At 46.4% G+C, this 25,421-nt stretch overlaps 1 protein-coding gene across 1 annotated transcript in view; it reads right to left on the bottom strand.

Moving 5' to 3' along the window:
* The window catches only part of thsd7aa (thrombospondin, type I, domain containing 7Aa), a 79,938-nt gene that overhangs the window by 42,406 nt on the left and 12,111 nt on the right, over positions 1 to 25,421 (bottom strand). Inside the window, exon 2 of the mRNA XM_077008519.1 lies at positions 2,913 to 4,038. Within this exon, the coding sequence (XP_076864634.1) occupies positions 2,913 to 4,038 (1,126 nt within the window). The remainder of the gene's footprint in view (positions 1 to 2,912; positions 4,039 to 25,421) is intronic.

Raw genomic sequence — 25,421 nt, 5'->3', positions numbered from 1 at the left:
AAACACTATCACTATCACACAAACACTACTACTACCACTCTACCACTACCACACAAACACTATCACTACCACACAAACACTACTACTACCACTCTACCACTACCACACAAACACTATCACTACCACACAAACACTACTACTACCACTCTACCACTACCACACAAACACTACTACTACCACTCTATCACTACCACACAAACACTATCACTACCACACAAACACTACTACTACCACTCTACCACAACCACACAAACACTACTACTACCACTCTATCACTACCACACAAACACTATCACTACCACACAAACACTACTACTACCACTCTACCACTACCACACAAACACTACTACTACCACTCTACCACTACCACACAAACACTATCACTATCACACAAACACTACTACTACCATTCTACCACTATCGCACAAACACTACCACACAAACACTACTACTACCACTCTACCACTACCACACAAACACTACTACTACCACTCTACCACTACCACACAAACACTATCACTATCACACAAACACTACTACTACCACTCTACCACTACCACACAAACACTATCACTACCACACAAACACTACTACTACCACTCTACCACTACCACACAAACACTACTACTACCACTCTACCACTACCACACAAACACTATCACTACCACACAAACACTATCACTACCACACAAACACTACTACTACCACTCTACCACTACCACACAAACTATCACTATCACACAAACACTACTACTACCACTCTACCACTACCACACAAACACTATCACTATCACACAAACACTACTACTACCACTCTACCACTATCACACAAACACTATCACTATCACACAAACACTACTACTACCACTCTACCACTACCACACAAACACTATCACTATCACACAAACACTACTACTACCACTCTACCACTATCACACAAACACTACCACACAAACACTATCACTATCACACAAACACTACTACTATCACTCTACCACTACCACACAAACACTATCACTATCACACAAACACTACTACTACCACTCTACCACTATCACACAAACACTACCACACAAACACTATTACTACCAAACCAAAACCCTACTACTACCACTCTACCACTACCACACAAACACTATCACTATCACACAAACACTACTACTACCACTCTACCACTATCGCACAAACACTACCACACAAACACTATCACTACCACACAAACACTACTACTACCACTCTACCACTACCACACAAACACAATCACTACCACACAAACACTACCACTACCACACAAACACTACCACTCCCACTACCACACAAACACTACTACTACCACTCTACCACTACCACACAAACACAATCACTACCACACAAACACTACCACTACCACACAAACACGATCACTACCACACAAACAATACTACTCCCACTACCACACAAACACTATCACTCTACCACTACCACACAAACACTACTTCTCTACCACTACCACACAAACACTATCACTACCACACTACCACACAAAGACTATCACTCTACCACTACCACACAAACACACACACTACCACACAAACACTACCACTACCTCTCTACCACTATCACACAAACACTATCACTCTACCACTACAACACAAACACTACTTCTCCACCACTACCACACAAACACTATCACTACCACACTACCACACAAAGACTATCACTCTACCACTACCACACAAACACACACACTACCACACAAACACTACCACTACCTCTCTACCACTATCACACAAACACTATCACTCTACCACTACAACACAAACACTACCACTACCTCTCTATCACTACCACACAAACACACACACTACCACACAAACACTACCACTACCTCTCTACCACTATCACACAAACACTATCACTCTACCACTACAACACAAACACTACCACTACCTCTCTATCACTACCACACAAACACTACCACTACCACTCAACCACTACCAAACAAACACTATCACTCTACCACTATCATAGAAACACTATCACTCTACCACTACCACACAAACACTACCACTACCTCTCTATCACTACCACACAAACACACACACTACCACACAAACACTACCACTACCACTCAACCACTACCAAACAAACACTATCACTCTACCACTATCACACAAACACTATCACTCTACCACTACCACACAAACACTACCACTACCTCTCTATCACTACCACACAAACACACAAACTACCACACAAACACAACCAGTACCTCTCTACCACTACCAAACAAACACTACTGCTCTACCACTACCACAAAAACACTACCTCACTACCACTACTACACAAACACGCTATCAAAAAGTTATCAATAAATTCTCAAACCATACATCCGCTGCAATGGCCTGCAATTAGTGGGATAAAGAACAATTTATGCTTCCCAAGAAAGGCTTGAAGAAGCATGAAATTATGTAGTAAAATAACAGGCCTTTTCCAATTAAAATTTTTTGATCTCACATTCCCTTCGACAATATGTCGACTGTGGTGATGTTTTTTAATTTTATTTTTAGGATTTTTTACATGAATTTGAACAATGCCATTACAATGAGCTTGTAATGAAAATGGACAGCAGTACACAAGGTGTAAATAATTTGGGAGGAGCATGGTGAGGTCAGGACTAACATCAACAAGGTCTGCTGTGAATGGTTTATCTAAGTTCCCAGTTCAGCAATTTTCTTCTGTTTGCTCTTTGTAGACAATCCCAGTTTTCACATGAGAGCCTCCTTTCTAAACCCGCAGAAAACATGTAATACATGGACTTAGTGTATGATAAGTAAAAAAAAACACTATGCAAAAGTGCAATGGCACCTCAGAGGTGTTCACGCTGTGGGTGGAGGGTGTGAGAGGATGGAGAGAGAGTCAGTACAACCCACCTCAGCGCTGTAGTGCTCCCACTCCTGTGCACACACATCACCTCCCTGGTCTGGTAGCCCACCTGCAGGTCCCAGAACTTTCCTCCCTGGCGGTTCAGGCGGTTCCTTGTGCGCTTCTTTTTGATGAGCTCTCGGGTCTCTGGGTCCTTCACCCTGCCTCGGTCCCTCTGTCTCTGCCTCACGCGCTCCCCTTTCGCCTCCTTGTTCTCCTTGTTTTTGCGCCGTTTGGCCTGCCGCTCTTGCCTCGTCTGGTAGTCAGGTTGGTCTGCCCGGTCTGGGCGTCTTGGTCGGTCTGGACGTTTCGGCCTGTCTGGGCGTTTCGGCCTGTCTGGGCGTTTCGGTCTATCTGGGCGATTCAGTCTGTTTGGGCGATTTGGTCTGTTTGGGCGATCTGGTCTGTCTGGACGTTTTGGTCTGTCGGGACGTTTCGGCTTGTCGGGACGCTTGGGCCGATCAGGTCTGTCCAGACGTTCGGGGTGTTCTTGAGGCGCCTGCCGCGCCTGCCTTGAAGGCACCAAGTTGCAGGCCCCCCAGGAACCCACCCTTAGGCTGTGCATGCTCTCCTCACCCTCACAGGCCGCCAGCTCGCAGGTGCGGAACTCCGTCAGGTTGGGGCAGCCGGAGCCCCCGAACAGAGGCGGGGCCAGGACGGAGCGCAGCCGGTTCTGCAGGCCTTCGCCACAGGTCTTGGAGCACGAGGTCCATGGCGAGAACTCGGACACGACGCAGTCCCGCGGGCAGGGGATGAGGCAGGCCTGCTCCAGGCGTGGCTTGGGCTCAAAGTACTCGCAGATGGCGTCGTCGGCGGGCTCGCCGTCCGCCTTCTGCACACAGCTCACCTCGCGGGTCTGAATGCCCTCTTCGCCTCGCGTGCACACCGCTGGCCGTGGCACCCCGGGCTTGCGCAGTGAGATGGGCACGCACTGGTTCCAAGCGCCCAGCTGCCAGTCGTAAAGCTCCTTGTGCCAGTCGCAGACGCGGAAGCATCCCTGCTGGTTGTCGGGCCGCTCGCTCTGAGGGCAGTTGGTGTGGAGGGTGGTCCAGCCCTCCGAGTGGGCACACCACACAGCTCGACTCTGACTCCCACCTGGACCACACTCACTGCCCATACACCTACCCCAGGGCCCTGGGGAAAAGAGCAAGGGGGAGAATTACTCATTTCACTGATTCTGAGTAACGCCGGTTATTCAATATGTAAATTACCTCGATCAATTTGCCCTGAAGGTCATTGGAAATGGCAAACAGTCTCGTTTAAAGCTACCATGTGTTAAGCAAATTAGAACAAATTAGACAGAAAAAGATTCGTGTAGCTTCTCAACAGACACGCATCAGTCCTCAATGCTTCTGTCCAATACTCTGATTGCACTTCCATTCACCATTTAGAGGGTTCAATTAATGGTATCGGTACACATGCCCTTAAGACAATAAACCAACTAGGAGGCAAATACATGACATACCAAACAATCATTGCCTGAATCAATATCCCTATACTCTCAGGAACGGTATAAAGCACTCAGGGGAGGGAAGTGTTCCTCGTATGATGGGGCAAGCTGATTGCTGCTGGTGATGGATACAGGCAGGAGATGTTGGCATAATGAGAGGAAAATTATAACTGGCCCTGAGACACAAACAGAGCCAGACAGTGGAAGGACTGTGTCGGGAAGGTTGGCCAGTGTAAAGTGAAAGGGCAGGGCTCTCTCTTGGCTCCTCCCCTCTCTCACCCGCTTCACTAGTACACTGCCTTTATAGGTCAGAGGTCAGAGGGCCAGAAGATACAGTAAATGGGAACATGTGCAGTGGTGTAAAGGCTGCTGAATGCACTCATGTTCTCATGTAATCCCAGTTCAGTGACTATCACAGCGCCAAAGACACAACATCGGGATCTTCATATATTACTGACTAGTTTGACTTTCTTGTAGTGTCTCCTATTTTTTCTTTTTGTTTTGTAAAAAAATATGTATATTTATGATCACTGCTGCCTGAAGTCTGAACACAAAGAGTCCTCTTTCATGTCGGCTCCAGGCTGAGATCTCACGGTGGAGTCTTTGAGACACGCAGGGCCGTGTTGGCAGCGTTGTCCTCGCCGCCACGTCTCTGCGAGACTGCCGTCTCAGTGCTCCTGCAGCAAGGCCGTAAAGGAGCCGGGCCGGGTGGGGGGGTTATTTAGCAGGGGCAGGGCAAGCGGGGCCGTTTGAAGCACTGCTTTATTGCCCCACTCGATAAGGACGAGGCAGGCCAATGAAAATGTCAGTGGAAGAAGCAGCGGACAGAATTAGCCTCCAGCCATAGCCGCACCCGCCCGGTCGATGGAGATCAATACTAACCACGAGAAACTGGCCCGGACACGAGAGACTCAGCCTGCGCATCCACACTCACATCCGTGCAGGTTTCACACTGAAGCAGAGGAGGGAGAAGAAAGAAGCCAGCGTGGCTCTCACCACAGAAGAAGATTGCTATGTCAGCTATGAAGCACTGACCTTTTCAGAACAGAAGCTGGAAGGCATGCTGGTGATTTCTCCTCCCTTTTTTTATCTCTCCGACATGGGAGACACAAGATGCTGACTGAAATAATCTTGTGGCCAGTAATTTCTGTCTCCTTCCCTGAGCACTTTGTCACATGGTTAGCTAAGGTAAACACGAGCTTCTCCCGAGAAATTAACATTGATTTGATTGTTCGGGGCAGAAAGGGACCGGAAGGAGAGATGAGAACTTCACTCATTGTTCATGCAAGTGAGCACTCTCTGTGAGGCGAGGTGAGGTTTATCGTGTTAACCAGTGCTCTATCACGGGAGCGGTGTGATGTGTTTAGAGGTGTAACACATTATCTTTCCCCAGAGAGGGCAGAAACCTCTTCTCCCAGAGACCCATCCTGGTGCTCGGAGTAATTTACGAGCATGTCACAGGGTGACGTGGTTATCCACAGACCACAGGACACCAGGGAGGGGCACAATTTAACAGGATGCAGAATTGGGCAGTATGCCCACCATCTATTGCCAAAAGGAACAGACAATACAGAGTGAGAGAGAAAGAGAGAATGGGTAAAGTGATTACGCATTGACACATCCATTGCTTCTATCCTGTGGTGCTGTATTAAAATCTGTGAGATTTTAAAAATGAATGAGGAAAGAATTAGGAAGAGACAGCAGGTGTGGAGCAATGGCTGGAGAGAAGAGAGACAATTGTGCTAAAGGTGAGAAAAGGGGAGAATAAAAGATAAAGTAATACCGTGCGACATATACATTATACCATTCACATCCCGATCCTATTTTTGTGAGCTCCCCGTGATTGCATTATATTAATTTTATGGCCATTCTTCTCTATATTCTGACCGATCCTTTACACATACGAGTTTATCGTTGCGAGAAGAGCAGCATGCCACCTCCGGCTAGCAGACCTTCAGCCCAGAGAAGGTGGCACAGGCATCAGTAAGTCCGCTCCTCTCCTTTCCACACACTCGCGGATAGCAGCCTCCAGCGCACAACCTGCACGCCCCGCCTCCACGCCGGCACATGCACAGCGAAATCCCCCAGCCACGAGTCCACACCCCCCACAGTTCATCTCCGAACATGCCACAGAAGGGCTGCCAGCAAGCCTCACACATGCGAAGGTGCAAAACTCACAAATGGCTTCCCACAGCACTTCACATAACCCCCCCCCCCAGAGAAAACCAATAGAACGCTCTGTAAAATTCATTAGCGGAATCATCCGTAGCTCATCCGCGCGCTCGTGGATGTACGATGATGCCACCGATTCGCTCCTTTCTCCCATCTCAACGGAAAAACAATTAAGACTCTCCACATTATTAATTCTGCAGAACCAGACTGGGCATTTCGCAACTCGGTGTGCAGTGACAGACGCAGGAAGGTCATTGTTTGTGCATAGGAAGCGATTTGAGGGGGAGCGAGAGCTTGCAACGCATGTGTTTTATTCACAGATAAGATTCTGTGCTCTGCTTAGCACCTATCTGAGTCTCTGCTGGAGACTGCCACGGGGAGGAGGATCAGCAAACATAAGGATGGGCAGAGGGGTGGGGGGGGGGCCTGGAGATCTCCCACAGCTTATCATCTCTACTGCTCACCAGGGAAAAACTGACAGGGAGGGGGAGGGAGAGAGAGAGAGAGAGAGAGAGAGAGAGAGAGAGAGAGAGAGAGAGAGAAATGTGTGTAAAATCATTTCTAAAGCTGTAATGAGATTTCTCCTCCATGTCCTCTGCTCTTCGGCCGGTGTGCCCTCCTACAGTGCCAGGCTGAAGCTGGCATTTACCAGGGAAAATAGGAAACAGTGAGAGCTCTGCTCCCTGCCAGCCAGAAGCTGGACACAGACACTTTGAACCAGAGGAGATGCTCTGTAGCCAGGCACCCTGCACAGAGACACACACACACACACACACACACACACACACATTCATGTGACCAGTGACTGAGTGAGAAAAGGTTAGATGCATTATCATTGGCATCCATCCATCCATCCATGCTTTTCCTCACTGGGGTGTGTCTCCAAGAGAGAGAGGTGGTGGCCATGTTCAAGCGGTGAAATCCACCTGCCAGGAAGTGCCACCCACACTGAGGACATGTGGTTCACAGCTCCTAGACGCCTCCCACATGCCAACGCTTGGCTGGCACTCCCCAGGTCCTTCCAACCCACACATGGCCACACACCATCACACCCTAATCATCTCACACGGCTCCGTCGCACCGGACTGTGCTGAATGAACACCTCTCTCTGCCAGCACACACCCCACAGTCATCCACGGGCTGCCGGAGAGTTGGCTCCTACCCCTCCTCTTTCGCTCGGTGTTTAATATTCATTCCACCTCCTAGCAGTAGGGGGACAGGGTCCATTTGCATAGTTATCTAGCATTTGTGTCCGTCGCACAGTGGGAGATCTTTCCATCTGGTGTAACACTGGCTTCACATCACTTCTCGCAGCGAGACACCGCGGCGAGACACGCGGTGGAGCGGGGACCCAAAATGAAGAGATTCGGAGACCTGCCACCACCCCAACACCACCACCCCAACACCACCGCTCACTCTCACCCACACCTTAGAGGCTGCTGTGAACAGACCAAGCCCTTTCGCACCCTGGAGGAACCCGTGTTATCGCGTGGAGAGTCTTTCTACCTCACACTGGGTGAGGAGAACGTGAAGACCCCCCCCCCCCCCCCCCCCCCCCTTTGATCTTCAGTCGTGATCAAACTGCTCTGGGCCAGTGGCACATAGCTCTTTGTACAGAGCTCAGTGGATATCTAGATAGTACAGAAAGAGAAAAGTGACTCTCCTACTGGGAGTTAAAAAATCGCCATCTGAGCTGCACAGGGCAGAATGGGCCGGTAAGTAAAACGCCTGCTTTCTGTCCCTGTTTCCACTACACATGACAGAGCTTCTCGGAGGAAGAAGAGAGAATGGAGGGAGATCTTTCTGGCCTTGGTTATCTGTGGGTTCACCATGCTGCACAAGCTTCAAATGACATTCATATATCTTTCATAAGAGCAGGAGTTCCATCCCTTTCGCAACAGGGCATTACACGCCTCATTTAAGATGTTGTACAGCAACACGCTTCCCAGCACTATGGCGCGCGCACACACACACACACACACATACCTGTGCACACACATATGCGTGCACATACACACATAGCATTATTACAGGTACTATTTTCATCATTATCCAGTAGATGAAGCACACTTGGCCAGGATCCAATATTTAGTGCCCTTGTTTCTGGAAAAATTAATTTGGAACAGGGGAGATCAAAAGAGCAGAGAACATCACATTTTTAAAGTGGCTCTATGTAGAACACTACATGCCAAAAAAGTCATTTGAGAATTTATAAAGCAAGCTTTGTACAGGATTCAGCATCACAGTTAACAAAACCAGAGAACATAAACTAAATCCACAATCTTTTAAAAGAGTTGTTCTGGTGCCCATCATAGTCAAGTCAGACCAGATCTTACAAGTATTTCACAATTTTGCATATTTATTCAATCACGTATGGTGACTACCTTGGAGTTCATATAGTGGTGAGTTGCGAGTTCATATGTGAGCTGAGGATGTTCTGAATAGAGAGAGGTAGGTGAGACATTCTGTATAGAGAGAGGTAGATGATATTTTCTGGATAGAAAGAGGTAGATGAGATGTTCTAGATAGAGAGAGGTAGATGAGACATTCTGGATAGAGAGAGGTAGATGAGATGTTCTAGATAGAGAGAGGTAGATAAGATATTCTGGATAGAGAGAGGTAGATGAGACGTTCTAGATAAAGAGAAGTAGATGAGATATTCTGGATAGAGATAGGTAGATGAGACATTCTAGATAAAGATAGGTAGATGAGATGATCTGGATAGAGATAGGTAGATGAGACGCTCTGGATAGAGAGAAGTAGATGAGACATTCTGGATAGAGAAATGTAGATGAGATGTTCTGGATAGAGAGAGGTAGATGAGATGTTCTGGATAGAGAGAGGTAGGTGACTCATCCTGGATAGAGAGAGGTAGATGAGACGTTCTAGATAGAGAGAGGTAGATGAGACATTCTGGATAGAGAGAAGTAGATGAGACGTTCTGGATAGAGAGAGGTAGATGAGACGTTCTGGATAGAGAGAGGTAGATGAGACATTCTGGATAGAGAGAGGTAGATGAGACATTCTGGATAGAGAGAGGTAAGTGACTCATCCTGGATAGAGAGAGGTAAGAGACTCATCCTGGATAGAGAGAGGTAGATGAGACGTTCTAGATAGAGAGAGGTAGAGGTAGATGAGATTTATTGGAATGAAAGAGGAGCTGGAATATTCATTCTATTGCAGCAGTGAGGCTGTACAACTGTACAATCCCAACTTCATGTTATCAGCTTTGAGCTTTAGAACTTACTGGAAGAACATTCCTCTCAACCATTAACTGTTAATACAATTAATAACAGACAAAGCAAAATTTTGCCCAATATGTGCAAAACATTTGCTGAAAATGCAGGAGACATGTAAATGATATGTAAGCAGCCAAGAGCACAATTTCACACTTTAGTTGATCTCGAGATCCTAAAATCTGCTGCAGATACACACACAAACACAAATGTACACCTACACATATATCAGTCCAATGGTGGGGCACACTAGAGCGTGCCTCAGAGTGTGAGTCAGAGAGAGAACAGCACAACGCTCAAGCAAAGGAAACTCTGCCAGAGTGCTCTCTCTTCCTCCATAACTACCAGCCAGCACCAGACCACCTACACAGGGATAGTTGTGGCTGTGGTGGGGGGGTTAGTGTGTAGTGTGGGTGGTGGTGGCTGTGGTGGTGGGGTTAGTGTGTGGTGTGGGTGATGGTGGTTGTGGTGGTGGGGGTTAGTGTGAGTTGTGGGTTGTGGTGGCTGAGGTGGGGGGTTAGTGTGTGGTGTGGGTGATGGTGGTTGTGGTGGTGGGGTTAGTGTGTGGTGTGGGTGATGGTGGTTGTGGTGGTGGGGGTTAGTGTGTGGTGTGGGTGATGGTGGTTGTGGTGGTGGGGGTTAGTGTGTGGTGTGGGTGATGGTGGCTGTGGTAGTGGGGGGGGGTTAGTATGTGGTGTGGGTGGTGGTGGCTGTGGTGGTGGGGTTAGTATGTGGTGGGGGGGGGTTAGTATGTGGTGTGGGTGGTGGTGGCTGTGGTGGTGGGGTTAGTATGTGGTGTGGGTGGTGGGGGGGGTTAGTATGTGGTGTGGGTGGTGGTGGCTGTGGTGGTGGGGTTAGTATGTGGTGTGGGTGGTGGGGGGGGTTAGTATGTGGTGTGGGTGGTGGTGGCTGTGGTGGTGGGGTTAGTATGTGGTGTGGGTGGTGGTGGCTGTGGTGGTGGGGTTAGTATGTGGTGTGGGTGGTGGTGGCTGTGGTGGTGGGGTTAGTATGTGGTGTGGGTGGTGGGGGGGGTTAGTATGTGGTGTGGGTGGTGGTGGCTGTGGTGGTGGGGTTAGTATGTGGTGTGGGTGGTGGGGGGGGTTAGTATGTGGTGTGGGTGGTGGTGGCTGTGGTGGTGGGGTTAGTATGTGGTGTGGGTGGTGGTGGCTGTGGTGGTGGGGTTAGTATGTGGTGTGGGTTGTGGTGGCTGAGGTGGGGGGTTAGTGTGTGGTGTGGGTGATGGTGGTTGTGGTGGTGGGGTTAGTGTGTGGTGTGGGTGATGGTGGTTGTGGTGGTGGGGTTAGTGTGTGGTGTGGGTGATGGTGGTTGTGGTGGTGGGGTTAGTGTGTGGTGTGGGTGATGGTGGCTGTGGTGGTGGGGGTTAGTGTGTGGTGTGGGTGATGGTGGCTGTGGTGGTGGGGGGGGGGGGGGGGGGGGGGGGTTAGTATGTGGTGTGGGTGGTGGTGCATGGCATGATTCTCTGAGCACTGGAACCAGTAACTCAGAAGTGGGTTGGTTGGCTTGGTATGATGGGATTCTCCTTTCCTGCTGTGAACCAGACACACAGGCCTTACCTCACAAATGTTATTGTCACTAGTGTGTGTGTGTGTGTGTGTGTGTGTGTGTGTGTGTGTGTGTGTGTGTGTGTGTGTGTGTGTGTGTGTGTGTGCCATAGAAGGGGGGATGGTTGATTAGCTTATCACCCACTTGATAATGTGAAAAGAAAAAAACTTTGATGTTGTAGGGACATTAGGTTTTCTTCACAGGAGAAAAATGTTAACCAAAGAAAAACAATATTTTCCTATCCTTATTTTAAAGATATGATTAGATTGGTGTGTAGGCATTGCAGTGTTCCTTAGGTACAGTAATAAAATAATCCCATACAAATGCTCCAGATAAGTCAATATCTGGAATTCATGAATTCATCCATCCATCCATCCATCTTTTATACATAGACAAAATGTATCATATAAATAGACACAAAGTGATGTCCTGTATTAAAACAGTACTAAACATTTCTAGTGGAGAGCTTTGGTTCAACTTTTACATAAAATACAATGAGATGTTGTGCCTTTGAAACTCTCACAGGGACAGGAAGGAGAGAGAGGGAGAGAGAGGAGGGGGCCTGAAATCCTGATCAGTGCGGGTAAGGTGGAGATCAGTGTTCTGTCACCAGTTTTATGCTTCCCAACATCACTGCTATTGTTGCTGAAAGACAACACCGCACTGTACACACACAATGGAGCAGTACACCAGTGCCCTAATCTGGAGGGGTGTGACAATGTACCGCTGACAGCTTGAGCTGCGTGCACACAAAGCGCATGCTGTTTATCCCAAGCCGCTTGAAAGCACACACAAACACACACACACGCACACACACACGCACACACACACACACACACACACACACACACACACACACACACACACACACACACACACACACACACACACACACACGCACACACACTATTCTTTGTCCTTTGTCCTTCTTACACAAAATTCAGCATTGTACACTCCTTTTAGAATCAAAGCTCTCTATCTGTGCTGTGTGTACACCAGTCCCACCACTGAACCGCTGCTCATTCTCACACACAAATAAATCAAATCTAAACACAGGCACACAGGAACGCGGCATCCAAACACAAATTAGGTGAAGAGGGAGCGTGTAAAAAGAGCCAGTCTGGCACCGAGGTGCAAATGCTCCTAACACACAACCACAGGTCACAGGCTGCAGCCTCTGTCTGTCTGTCACAGCTCGTCACGCTGACGGCTTTGAGCCACCAGTGCCTAATGCATGCGGGAGGTTCACTGATAAATTCCATTAGGCTACAACGCCATATTCTTGGTATATTTTCTGTTTTTCACTGGGAATTCCCAATAGACTGAGAAGCAGGACTGAGAGTGATTCCAAGATGAATATGGAACAGTTGTGCACACTGTCCACATAAATAGGTGAAACAGCTATAGCTACACAATGTGTTTATTTTGATTATTAATCCTTACATCGACACGGTCTGTAGGTCACTCATGAGGGTTGCACAGTAGGCGGCAAAACACGATGACAGTCGGTGGAGAGTTTCAGTCAACATGGCTTAGCTTGTGCCTTATCTGACTGGATATGTCAAGCTTACAATAGGAAAACAAACAGAGAAAAGAGAGAGAAAGAGAGAGAGAGAAGGAGCGAGGGATAGAGAAGTGAAGCTGACACTTTCAGGAAATCTGTTCTTTAGATAAAAGACATTTGTCAGAGCAGGAAGAAGGGAGAGGAACAGCTTACATGATTGGATTTTGCTATCAAACACTGTGTGTGTTTGTGTGTGTGTGTTTGAAGGAGAGAGGGAGATGCTAGAGAGGTTAGGTTTGGCAGCGTGGGGTCTTCTGAGTTCACTGAGCACAGTGAAGGCTGCACACACAGTGGGTTTAGAAGCTCGCTGTGCAGCTCTGATGAACCTCTTGTTCCCGTCACTTCAGTGTATGCTGGGATCTACTGCGTCTTTGCCACCATTACTCGTCTCCCAAAAACCACTCCGATTCATGCGCTGAAGAACCTATGAACAATTATTAAAATCTGGTGCAAATGAAAATGAAAATTTTCAAATCTTTTATGTTTTTGCGCTTATGATTATGATTGTGTATGGACAAGAGAGTGATTATAATTGGATGGGAGCATATGTCTGTGTCTGTGAGTGGGTATATGTGCGTGCATGTTTATGTGTGTCTTTGTATGTGTGCATGCATCTGTACTCGCGAATTTATGTGCGTGTGGGTTTTGTGTGTTTGTGTGTGTGTGTGTATGTGTGTCTGTATGGCATAATCCACTGGACCTGGAACTGTAATGAACAGATCTGAGCCGCACAGCTGGCCAGTGGGACTCACAGAAAACCCGAGTGAGGGTGTCATGGTGAAGGGCAGATAACAGGCTCAAGCCGGGCCCCAGGAGCTTCAAAAGCCCCACTACTGTGGCTGAACCTCCCAGATCAGCACATCCGGACACTGTGGGCTGTCTTGGTTCTCTGACAGACTATCCACGGCTTTGCTCATCAGAAACCCTGGCGCTAGAGTTGTCTGGTCCTGGAGGCTTTTTTTTTTTAAAAACCATCAACCTGAACATGAGACACAGATCTTGAGCTGGTGCATACACACATTGAAATGAGAAATAGAAGATGGTGATGATTATAATGATGAGTTATGTAACGAGTCTCTTTTGTATCATTAAAGATGCACACGTCCAATCAGCGTGAGCACGTGGGGTTTCCTGCCATAAGCGAACTGCTAATCTTAAATATATTGAGCCAATAGCATCATAATCTTCCTCAACGAGGAAGCAGTTGTGCCCAGGGCAATGTATAAATGAGCAATTCATAAATGATTCCAGGAGAAAGGCAGCAGACATATAAAGCTGAAAAGAAAATGAGAAAGAGTGAGAGTGGCTATGAGACAGTATGTGGGAAAGAGAGAGAGATGGAGAGAGAGAGAGAGAGAGAGAGAGAGAGAGAGAGAGCAAGGGAGGTAGATGCAAGTAGGATGTACTGGGAACAGAGAACTGCCAGTGAATGATGGTTTGAACAGATTGGGCAGATTTAGGAGGAAGGGGGAATTGTGATGGTTAAACTGTGTGCTAAGCAACAGCACATGTTTGGAGCACCACATGATCTGCTGAGTGAAGCCAGCGAGTGGCAGGGAGCCTTGATGGAGGCTCAGAGAGCCAAGCGAGACAGATATGAGCCTGGCTCAAACACCAGCGGTCAAATGCCTGCTGCAAAATCAGCGGTCAAAAAACAAAACGTTAGTAAAAAGCAAGTAAGAAATAAATAAATCAGTACGAACACTCACAATACACAAAATTTTGCACAGGAATTGTCATCCATCTTGTTGTCATCCATCTGAACCTGCATGAGGTCAACTTAATAAAAATCTTCCTTCGTGAGATTGTAAAGTCTTGTGAAAGGCTCATATTTCCATTAAGGGTAAAGATTTTATGGGCTATTACATCCTAAAAGCCTCAAATGACCTACCACTAATGTAGTAAGGATGGAAAAAGTCATTGTTAAATGGAGAATCTATAGCAAAGAATGGCTAAGTAAAACCTGATATCCACTATCTAACGTTCCTTTCACAAGATCATAAAATCCCATGTGAGTTCAGTGTTTCCTGTAAGGCACCTTGGCAGCGGGTTCCCTGCAGAGCCTTGAGGTCATAGTGCCATTCTTCACGAGCCCCAGACACTCGATGCCCAGCTGTTTCCTCATGAAGAGAAGTGCGTGGAAACGCCACCCCCGCCATTGCAGTGCCATCTGCAATCTGACAGCACATGTGACCACTGACTGAAGCCCCTCCAACTGATGCAATCCTAAGGTGGAACTCCGCAGTTATAACATGCAGACGAAGTGTTCAGTTTTGTCAATTTATGAGATCGGGATGTGCACTTACAGTAAGTGCACGGCAGACCGTGAAAAACAAACGCGGGCTGCGGTCTAGTTGTGTCTGATTGCGTGCAGGCTGGACCTGCGTGGAGCCGTGCTCCACTCCGCACTCCAGCAGGCGTGAAGGCTTCTAAATGAAGACCTTGTCAGACGGCGACTTTGAGAAAGGGGGGCGACATGCACTTACCGTGATGTCTGAGAAGTTTCTAGGCCTCGATTAATCAGAGACGGCTAAGAAAGCTGACAAATCACAACACACACAGTTTCCGCTCTAAGCTTATCGCACAGCCACAGGCAGCGACTACAAAAACGGAATCCACTTTTTGTCTTTGGTTGTGTCAAAATGACGGAGAGAGGGAGAGAGAGAGAGAAGCACAAAGCCTAGGTCTTGGCAAAGGGTTATCATAAGACGTCTTGAAAATCCAGTTAAACAGCAACCTCTGATCCCTCTAAGCTTTTAATGACCCACCATGTTGGAATCGTTCGTTGCTGAAAGGAAACATCAGTAATGAGGAACACAGACACCCACCACCTAGCAGTTTTCAAATGACCCACTAGTGTGCTACCAAACTGGAAGCCCTACATAGTATCACAACAGTGCTCTGTGCGCTGACAGTTTAAGGTATGTAAGTCAAGAACTTGTGTATTTAAAATGATTTCCACAGCTACTATAAATCAAGGGAGGTCACCAAGGGCAGATGAAATGTTTGAGAACGCAGCAACCATGGGTTGTACTGATTGTTCAGTATATCTGATTAAGGTCAAGAAGGATACTTGAATTAATTGAGAGAGAGAGAGAGAGAGAGAGAGAGAGAGAGCTAGGTGATTCTTTGTCTGATTATACTGAAAGGTCATTCAATTTGGTCTATATTTACTATATCAGTCAGAGCAGATCACTTTAAACAGTCACTAACACTTTCTTCTGTCATTCAGGCAGTGCCCAGGGCCCTACACTGATGAGCATGTGTGTGTGTGTGTGTGTGTGTGTGCGTGCGTGTGTGTGTGAACTTAAACCCCTCTAAGATGTCAGTGCTTACCAAAGATGACTGCACACCTTTAACCTTCAAGTTCCATACACAGGAGTTTGCTGGAGAATTATACATTTATGTTTATCACAAGTCTTTGGCTATACTTATTTATCAAAGACATTAATCTCATCTAATTCAAAATGCATTTGAGTGTGGTTTGAGAAAGAACAGGTTTGCTTTATGGTTCAGTTACATTAGCACATGCTTCCACATGATTGGACACATTACATCTACAGGACCTTTTATGACAACCTAATATAAATCGATAGGCATTAATATGGAGCTGGCTCTGCCTTTGCAGCTGTAACAGTGTCCACTCTTCTGGGACGACTCTCTACAAGAGTTTGGAGTCTGTGAAAAGTTTTGCTCATTCATCCATAACAGCATGTGAGTGGTCAGTCACTGATGTTGGAAATAAATGCCTGGCTTGTAATGGGGTTGAGGTCAGGGCTCTATACAAGCCATGTCCTCCCACACCAAACTCTCCCCAACCATACCTTTATGGATCTTGCTTTGTGCACTGGGACACAATCACGCCAGAACAGAAAAGGGCCTTTTAAAAACTGTTCCCACATTTGGAAGCATACAATTATCCACAGTGTCTCGGTATGTTGAAACATTAAGATATCCCTTCCCAGGAACTAAGGGACCTACACCATTGCAGTGCTCTGTGGTTCCTAAACACTCACACCTTTCAATAATAACTCTTGGAATACCAACAATAAAATTTCAGGAAATAAATTTCACAAACTGACTTGTTGCAACTGTAACATACAATACTACACTCAAATTCCGTGAGTTCTTTCACAAATATTTGTAAGAGTAGCCTGCAGTGTGTCTAGGTTATAAACCCTTTTAAACTATTCATAAATCATTTTTTGTATTTAGTCCAACAAACGAGACAGCCCAAATCTCCTGTCTTTTCCCTGACACAGTTGCTAAAGAATAAACTCCTTACTTTGTGTAGTTTCAGAAAAACCTCGTTTCAGAAATAGGCAGGCTTCAAAGCCAGGCGCTGCAACCGATCTCCACGAGTTACACGAGAACCGGCGTGATATTCTAAGAAATATTATATTTTTGTATCAGCTGCCAGCTCACCTGGTGTATGGCAGGTAAAAACTCCCCCAAACTGCATCGCGAGTTGCCGCGCATCTCAACAAACACCATTTTTTTTGTTTTGCTTCTCAAAATAGTTTATATGTACTTTTATGATTGATTACGTTTTCTAGAATGCATGTCTTAAAGTAACATATTAAGTACATATTCGTAAATAAGGTGGATGCTACAGTTAAGATATGCACAAATGTGCTTCTAAAATGTCCATATTTGGCCTCAGTAGCATCTCCGTGCCAACATGGGGCTGCACGCTCCTTGGTATCGCTTTTCCATACTATATATAATGACATGTGAGTACATCAGAACTCACACACAAGTACAACATACATTCTGGGAAGAAAAATCAATATTGTCCGGGTTAACACTGCCGTACTGAGAGGAGCGGTAGTCTATTAGTAATCTCAAATAAATAGGTGTAATCTACACTGGGGGCACTGGTGATATGACCACTTCTGAAAATGTATACAAGCTGCTTACATTTTGATTTATGTATTCAGTTATAATTTGAGTAACTGGGCACATTCTTTAGATAATAAAACTAAACTTATTATAGTCCTAACGACGGACCCTGAAAACATCCGTGTTGCATTTATGTAAGACGATGCCAGATAATAACTTAACGTGAAACGAAATAACAATTTTTCAATCAAAACAAACAGAAAACAACTGTACTATGTGCTATATGTGCTATATGTACTATATGTCGATACTTCTTGTGTTGTTCAACGTCAACAGGTTTGACTAACGCAACCGTATCATGAACCTCTTTGCCTGTTTTCAGTGAACGCGCGTGCACGAGGACTTGTTTATTTGCAGGTGACGAGGAGCAGTCCAACTGAGTGGATCACCCGCCCCAGAGTCTTTCAGAGCAAAGTTACATTTCTGCTCTCATCTCCATATGGTAACATCAAGGTAATGACAATTTTATTTTTCCAGCTAAGCAACTTTTCGTGTAGCGAAAATATTAGCCTATCACAGAGCATCGACACATGATACACACACACGACTGAAGAGTCAATTAGAAATCTCTGCCTTGCGATTTAACACACTCAAATGCAAAACAGCCGAGATAAGGACAAATAAAACACAACGTCGCTGAACACTCCGCTCCGAGTATGGGTGTCCAACGGGTTCCAACGGCCTGACACCATTCGACAGCTGATAGTCGGGTCAGTGTGTCTCTCGAATAACACGCGTTGCCTCAGTTCGCCTCACATAACAGCAAATACAAGCGCTATGGGTGTAGCTCGAGGCACCAAAGACTGTGTCATCCCTGTTTACGGGGACACTACCAGTGTGATTTACACAACAGGATTCTGTCACCCTGTTCACTCCCCCAGCCTTTTCTGCTGAGGTGCCTGACCAGGTGGCTAAGAGGCCCCCTGACCGGGTGACTACGACACCTCTTTAATGATGTGAGGGAATCTACAGGGAGCGTCTGGAACGAAGCAAAGCCCAGCGCCATGCTGTAACTCTATCAGACAAGAAAGAAAAAAGCTCTCTGTCCCACTCTCCCACAGCACCTGAGAGGAGAATTCAAGTGTGCGTTTTGTAGGCTGCTCAAACTGCAAGGCTCGCCGCTCACACAGGATGAGCCAAACAGAGTTGGGAGCGGATGGCGACTCTTTGAATAGATAATTGTCTCCTTATAGGGATCCTTCAGTCAACTGCTGACGGCGGCAGGACTAATTAAGATTCCTTGTACTGTCTGTTCTTGCAGCATGCCCCCTGAGCTATTGTTGGGGATATTACTGCAGGGATAAAATAGAAGGCAGCCTGCCCTTTGGTATATGTACAACCCTTTTTCTCTTGCAATCAGACACAGACACACACAGCTGTGCTAGAGTCATGCTCGATGTCAAGGCAGGATGTCAGCGGGAGAGAGGGACGACGAAGAACGCCTCCTCCCCGGCTGCCAGCAGAATTTTTTCCCAGAAGGCTCATGCCACCCGTGCCAGCCATTTAGCCAATCACCTGTCTCCACATCCCTTTGTCCTTAAAGGGCAGACAGAGCAAACTACTGTGTCCTTGTGAACATGGCAGAAGGACAATTTTCACTGTGTATACAGTGTGGCACACTGTACACACTGCGAGGACCTGAACTCCCCGCAACAGCTATCACATTCTGTTAGCACGTTGGCTGTCTTCTCAGTTACTTCTCAGCCAAACCATGTAGGACGCCCCCCCCCTCCTGCTGGCTCAGTAAATCTGATTAGCACAGCTTTTGTCACAGGCAAAACCATTCTTGTTTCTTATTTTCAACACAAAAATGTAAAAAAAACACTACCAAATGGAGCCCCTCTATGTTAGCAGACTAGTGCTGGACTCTGAAGATGAATGTTCCTAAGCCCAAATAAAGGAAAAATTCATAAACAGCAAGTCATTTTGAACATATTTTAAATGTAAAGCAGTCTTAATGTCGCAAGCGGAAAGAGGGAGACGAAGACAAGGGTGGCAGAGGAATGTCTTAAATGTCCACAGTTTCATATAAACAAAACAAGAACAAGCGCTAGCTGAGGAGTAAAGTCCAATATAGAAAACAGTGATACTTAAGTCTACCAAGCAATGGCTCTAGACATGATTGAGGAGGCTAGTCGAGGCTATTGCACAGCACTGGAGGCAGGGACCTATGGGCTTAAATAGAGGGACAGGTGCAGTGAAGATGAGTGGGCGTGACTAATAAGTGGGCGTGGTTGAGGATGGGGAGTGGTGTGGTGTGAGGATGTGGCTGTGAGTGAGTGGGCGGCTCCCTTGGGTGATGGGACCGCCTTCCCATGACACTTAATTTATGAGTAAGTAAAGTTATTTTTCAAATCGAATTGCTATGTAACTTAAAACGTGTCTTAAAGAAAAAAATGAAACCGATCTGAATTCAAAGAAAAAACTACTATGAGGTCCATCTGTTTTAGTTGAGACAAAAAAGTATGTTGGCATCCAGTGTTCTGTTACTTAACACATCTCTAGCTTAAATGTTAAGGCTAGAAGGCTCAGGACTGCCACTGTACAAGCACAGGCGCGGCTGTGTGTCTTCAGCGCTGTGTTAATATTACACGTCAATGATGACTTCCTGTCTCGCTGGCAGATTTGTACACAGGGAGGGCACCTTGAGCCACAGGGCCATGAAATGACAAGGCATCAATTTCCCGAGGACTTGAGGGAACGCTGCACGTAGAGCGTAATCAGCTCGTGTTCCACTCAGTGGCTTGAGAAGCCAACTACTGAATTATTCAACACACACCCAGGCAATTCTCATGAGAAGACAACTAAAAGGGGTATGAGACTGTTATAATAGACAACGTTTGTATCAAAGAGGAGGTTTAATTGCGCAGAGTCCACCATTAAGTGGTGTGTGTTTATCGAGCGGGTTTATGTAAGATGGGGCTTGTGGCGTGAGAGGAAGAGCAGCCGCACACACGTGGCACACGAGTGTGTGTTGCTCGACGCGGAGGCGCGTGGACGCACAAAACTGCTAGGGTCCGCCATATTTTAGCACCTCAGATGGGGTGAAGCTGTAGGCTTTCTCTGGCATGCTCGCATTCTATTCGCAGCCAAGTGTGTATGTGTGTGTATGTGTGTGTTTGGGGGGGGGCTGGTCACACACACGCACAAAATAACATTAACACACATTTGTAACCTCTGAGTTGTTAAAAGCACACAGCCTACACTGCCTGACATATCTGAGTGTGTGTGTATTAAGTGTGTAAGTCATTAGTGTGTGTGCGTGCGTGTGCAACCACACGGCACATGGGGCTGTGCAGAGTGTGTGTGCGCGTGTACAGTTTGCGTGCGTGTCGGGGGTGCTGGCCGTAGCTGCGAACAGAGCCGCGGCCACTGGGGACTCCCTCCTGCCCGCACACGTCCCCCTCTTCTCCAGAGCTAATGGCTCTAAACACAGCAGATGGGAGGATGGTGGCACCTAAGGAGTGTGTGAATGCGCGTGAGCGTGTGTGTGTGTGTGTGTGTGTGTGTGTGTGTGTGTGTGTGTGTGTGTGTGTGTGTGGAGGTGGGGGAACATGCAATAAAAGAGGAGGGCTTGTGTGTTTGTGTGTGTGTGTGTGTGTGTGTGTGTGTGTGTGTGTGTGTGTGTGTGTGTGTGTGTGTGTGTGTGTGTGTGTGTGAGAGAGAGTCTGATGGAGGAGGTATGCATCTAGCAAGAGTGTTAATTAGGACAACAATTGCTAAAAATGCACAAAGACGCACTTGTTTTTTCCAGTGTGTACAAGCCAGAGACCACCTGGGGCCCGAAGAGGGGTGTATACTTCACAAACAGTACCGCCCAACACCAACACCATCTGAAAAGACCACAGAAAACACTGTCAAGCCTTCACCGTCTCCCTCTGCCACCACGTGAGGCTCGGTCTTTCATCCTGCGTCTCCTACTCACCCATAAACCTCGCTGTCTAAGTCCTCAAATTACAGTCTGAAAAAATCTTTTGATTGATTAGTTGCACTGAGCATTCCTCCTTTTATGCATATGCATTAGCTACAGAGAACTTCAAATGCCGTGTGTGCCACTGACTATTGTATATTAATAGAGGGAATTAGCATAAAGCTTTATTGAAATATTCATGGGCGTTGTGGCAGGAAGGCTTAACGATGCCTCTGCATTAGCAGATTGTGGGTGCTTGTGCTCTGCAGCTGGATGTGGCTACAGGCGGCGCAAAAAGGAAACAATGGGTGTGGAACAGAGCACGAGAACGATAAAGACAACACCAGTGGAAAAAGAGAAGCCTGTCTGTATAGTAGCACATGCTGGAATGGTCATTGGACAGGCTAATACATTCCCAGTCCACATCTGCTGAGTAGCGTACACGTCCGTCAAACGGAAACAAAAAAAAAAAAAACCACACAGTGAAAGCCACCAGTGAAATGTAGCCACACTTCCAAAATTGCTCGTTAATATCATATGGATTTTGGAGGGTTTCTGCTGTTTATTCCGTATGTTTCATTAGCAGACGTAATCCCAGAGAGGCAGTGAACCTGAGCTAGCATAAGGAGCGTTTTTTTCTCGGTGAATGCTAAAGTGGCCGTGCTGTGCTGGAATAGACAGGGTACTGTTCGCAGCATTACACTCTGGCTTTCTTCAATGATGACCTACTTTAGTGTTTTTTTTCTGCATTTCCCTTCCTGAGCCGCTTTTTAGGGGCTGTGCTGCACATTGGGCCAGAGAAGTGCTGTTTCTTCGCTAATGACCCATGACATTTAAAAAAAACAAGCTGAAAAGAGGCAGTGTAATTGAATGTTTTGTTTTGTTTCACTGGTGAATGGGACGTGTAATTAGCGTCAAAAGACAAATGTTGCTCATGTGGATTTAGCTGAACACTGATGCGAACGCTACCTACGGAACAGGATTGAGTCCTTTTTGCTGTGTGGAATGTGGGAATGACATTGGGGGATTCCCACTTAACCGGAAAACTATAAAACGGTTTGGGGAAAATCCATTGTGAAGTGGGAAAGACCGAAAAGCAGTAGGTTCAGTAATGTTTGATAACAGTTCAATGTTAAAAAAAACAACAAAACAACAACAACAAAAAACATAAGCAGACCTCTTATTCCACTCACATCTACCGATATATACCTGACACTCTCTGCCCTTCAGGCCTTTGGAGGAGATCAATACAGAGGTACTTTATATCAAGAGAGTGTTTGAATTCCAATAGCACATGGCAGCTGTGACTAGTCCACTGATTGCATTACCTCCAATCACAGCCTAGAACATGACATTCTATTATCACTATTATAGAGCAGAAAACATTGTCTGCAATAATGTATTTTTTTCTGTCGTTTTCTTTGACATTTTCAGAGTGTTATGACAAGTCTGTGCTTTGAAGGGGGAAAAATCACAATAGACTTTGTGGCCAGTGCAGTGACAGAATAACCAGCATTAATATTTAATATCAGCGTATCATTTCACGGGATATCTGGGGAAATGGCTACTGTGACCCTAATGGAGGTGAGGGAGAGCCACTACACAGCAGGAGGAAGTCCATATATAGTCAATGCAATCATCTGGATCACCTTTCACAAAAGCCATCTATCTGGAAAATACAGAAACCACCCACAGATATTAAGTAAAAACTCACTATAGACAAAACCCTGCTTCCCTTGATTGTTATTATTAAGACATTTTTATTCAGTTCTGTGTGAAATTTCTGAAAGGAGAAATATAACCCCAGTGGCCTTCCAGAAGCAGGAAGCATTTTTATTACATCTGGTTGAGAATGAATAAACTATTGTGTTTTAGGTGGTACACTGTGATTGAATGAAAAAAGATTTTCTCCAGTGTAGAGATGGAAAATAATTCAGTTTAAAAACAACTGTGAGCACAACAACTGTACTGTTGCACCAGGGTATTAAGAAAGTGTTAACTGAGTGATAATTAAATTCTGGCGATGGTTCCTTCACTGGTGTGTGGGACTACAGGGACATACGGCTAGATTACTCTACAGATTAGCTCCAACAGTGCTCCTTAGAGCACATACGGTTTTGGTATTTTTAGAAAGGAAAAAAAAACATCTGTAAAAGTGATCTCTAAGTGCATATTATAGTTACTGATAAATTCATAACCACCCACTTTGTACCATGGTGGAATCTTGTCCTGGGTACCTAGCAATGCTGGGTCTTTATTTTGTTTAACCTCAAGCCACAGCCAGGCTTTTTGTTGTTATGGGGAGAAATCTAATTGTCCCAGTGAACTGAAATTACCCACAATGCAGTAAGTGCCCCTCAGAGACACTGGTCATGGTGTGAGGGGGCTGGTGGTGAAATGAGGGCTGTGGTCTTCAATTTCGAGCCGAGGTGAATAAACACACGCTCTCTCTGCCTCTCTCTATCCTTCTGCCTCTTTCTCGCTTTCTCTCTCTCAGTACTGAGGTGAGCTACTACAAACAGCAGAGGACCCTTTGGGTTGTGCGGCCACCGCAGTGCCGGTAGCAGAAGCACGAGGGTATTGTTTGTGAGTCCGGACCAGAGTTTATTTGAACGTAATATCTCCTTTCAGAACCTCCCTATGTGCTCTTTTCATGCGTTACATATTCCACAGAGACCTCCTCCTCAGTATCTCATCACCAGGCTGAAAGACGGCAAGCTTCGGCTCTCTCTGCTGAGCCTCAAGTGTCTCTGCCTTGGGCTCAAAAGCTCACTAGAGTGACTGATTAACAGTAAAAGTGACGGTCAGCTTCTGGGAAGTGCATGTTAACACCAGTGTCACTGGGCTGCATAACGCACTCCTGTCCGTCGTGCTGAGGCGAAGCCACTCCCACTCCTCTGAGGTGCTCAGGGTTCGGGTCGGCACCGCGCGTAAACTCCGTCGTGTCCGTTTCTCCGTTGGCTTTATCTTAATGTGCTATACGGCGCGCTTACATAACCTTGCACTGTGACACGGCGGAGCTAAATCAGGGCTAAACACTAGATCATTTCCTCCTGGGACTCACACAGTCCCTGAAGCAAAGCAAGCTCTCCAAACTCAACATGCTGTGCAAAGCACTGGGGGGGGGGGGGGGGGGGGGGTGAGTCATTGTCCGTGGGAGAACATCAGTTCTGCACACACACACACACACACACACTCTCTGCGCACACACATTCTCTCTGAGAGCCAACACAATTCCTTTGACCTCACAGAGCTACCTGGGTAATCATGACAGGAGACTGGTACACAGAAGATAAATGAGGGAACGGCGCACAAAACAATCACCATGTTGGGTTATTAACCATGGCATCCTTACATTAATGGCCCTCCGTTCTAAATATAGAGCTGCTATCAGTACCTTTTCATACAAACAAACAGGCAGCACAAGTCATTCCAGTTGCATTACGTATAACCTGTTAAAGTGAATTTGATAGTGTGTTCTGGTGAATTGAAATAAAGGGAAATGAATATGAATTAGAAGCCGATAAGAGGGCTGCACGAATCCTGAACGGGCTCCAGCTCTTAAACTATTGCCAACAGACTTTGTGCCAACTGCTCGTACAATAGCAGGAAGAGCCACTGTGTAAACCCAGCTGCGTCCTACCAGTAAAAACATATGCATCCACGCCAACGCATTGTTCCATTTGTGCAACAAAAAAGTGAGAGAGAGAGAGAGAGAGA

Source organism: Brachyhypopomus gauderio, chromosome 6 (genome assembly GCF_052324685.1).
Source record: "Brachyhypopomus gauderio isolate BG-103 chromosome 6, BGAUD_0.2, whole genome shotgun sequence".
NCBI classification, from domain to species: domain Eukaryota; kingdom Metazoa; phylum Chordata; class Actinopteri; order Gymnotiformes; family Hypopomidae; genus Brachyhypopomus; species Brachyhypopomus gauderio.
This window is presented reverse-complemented; position numbering and strand designations above follow the sequence as displayed.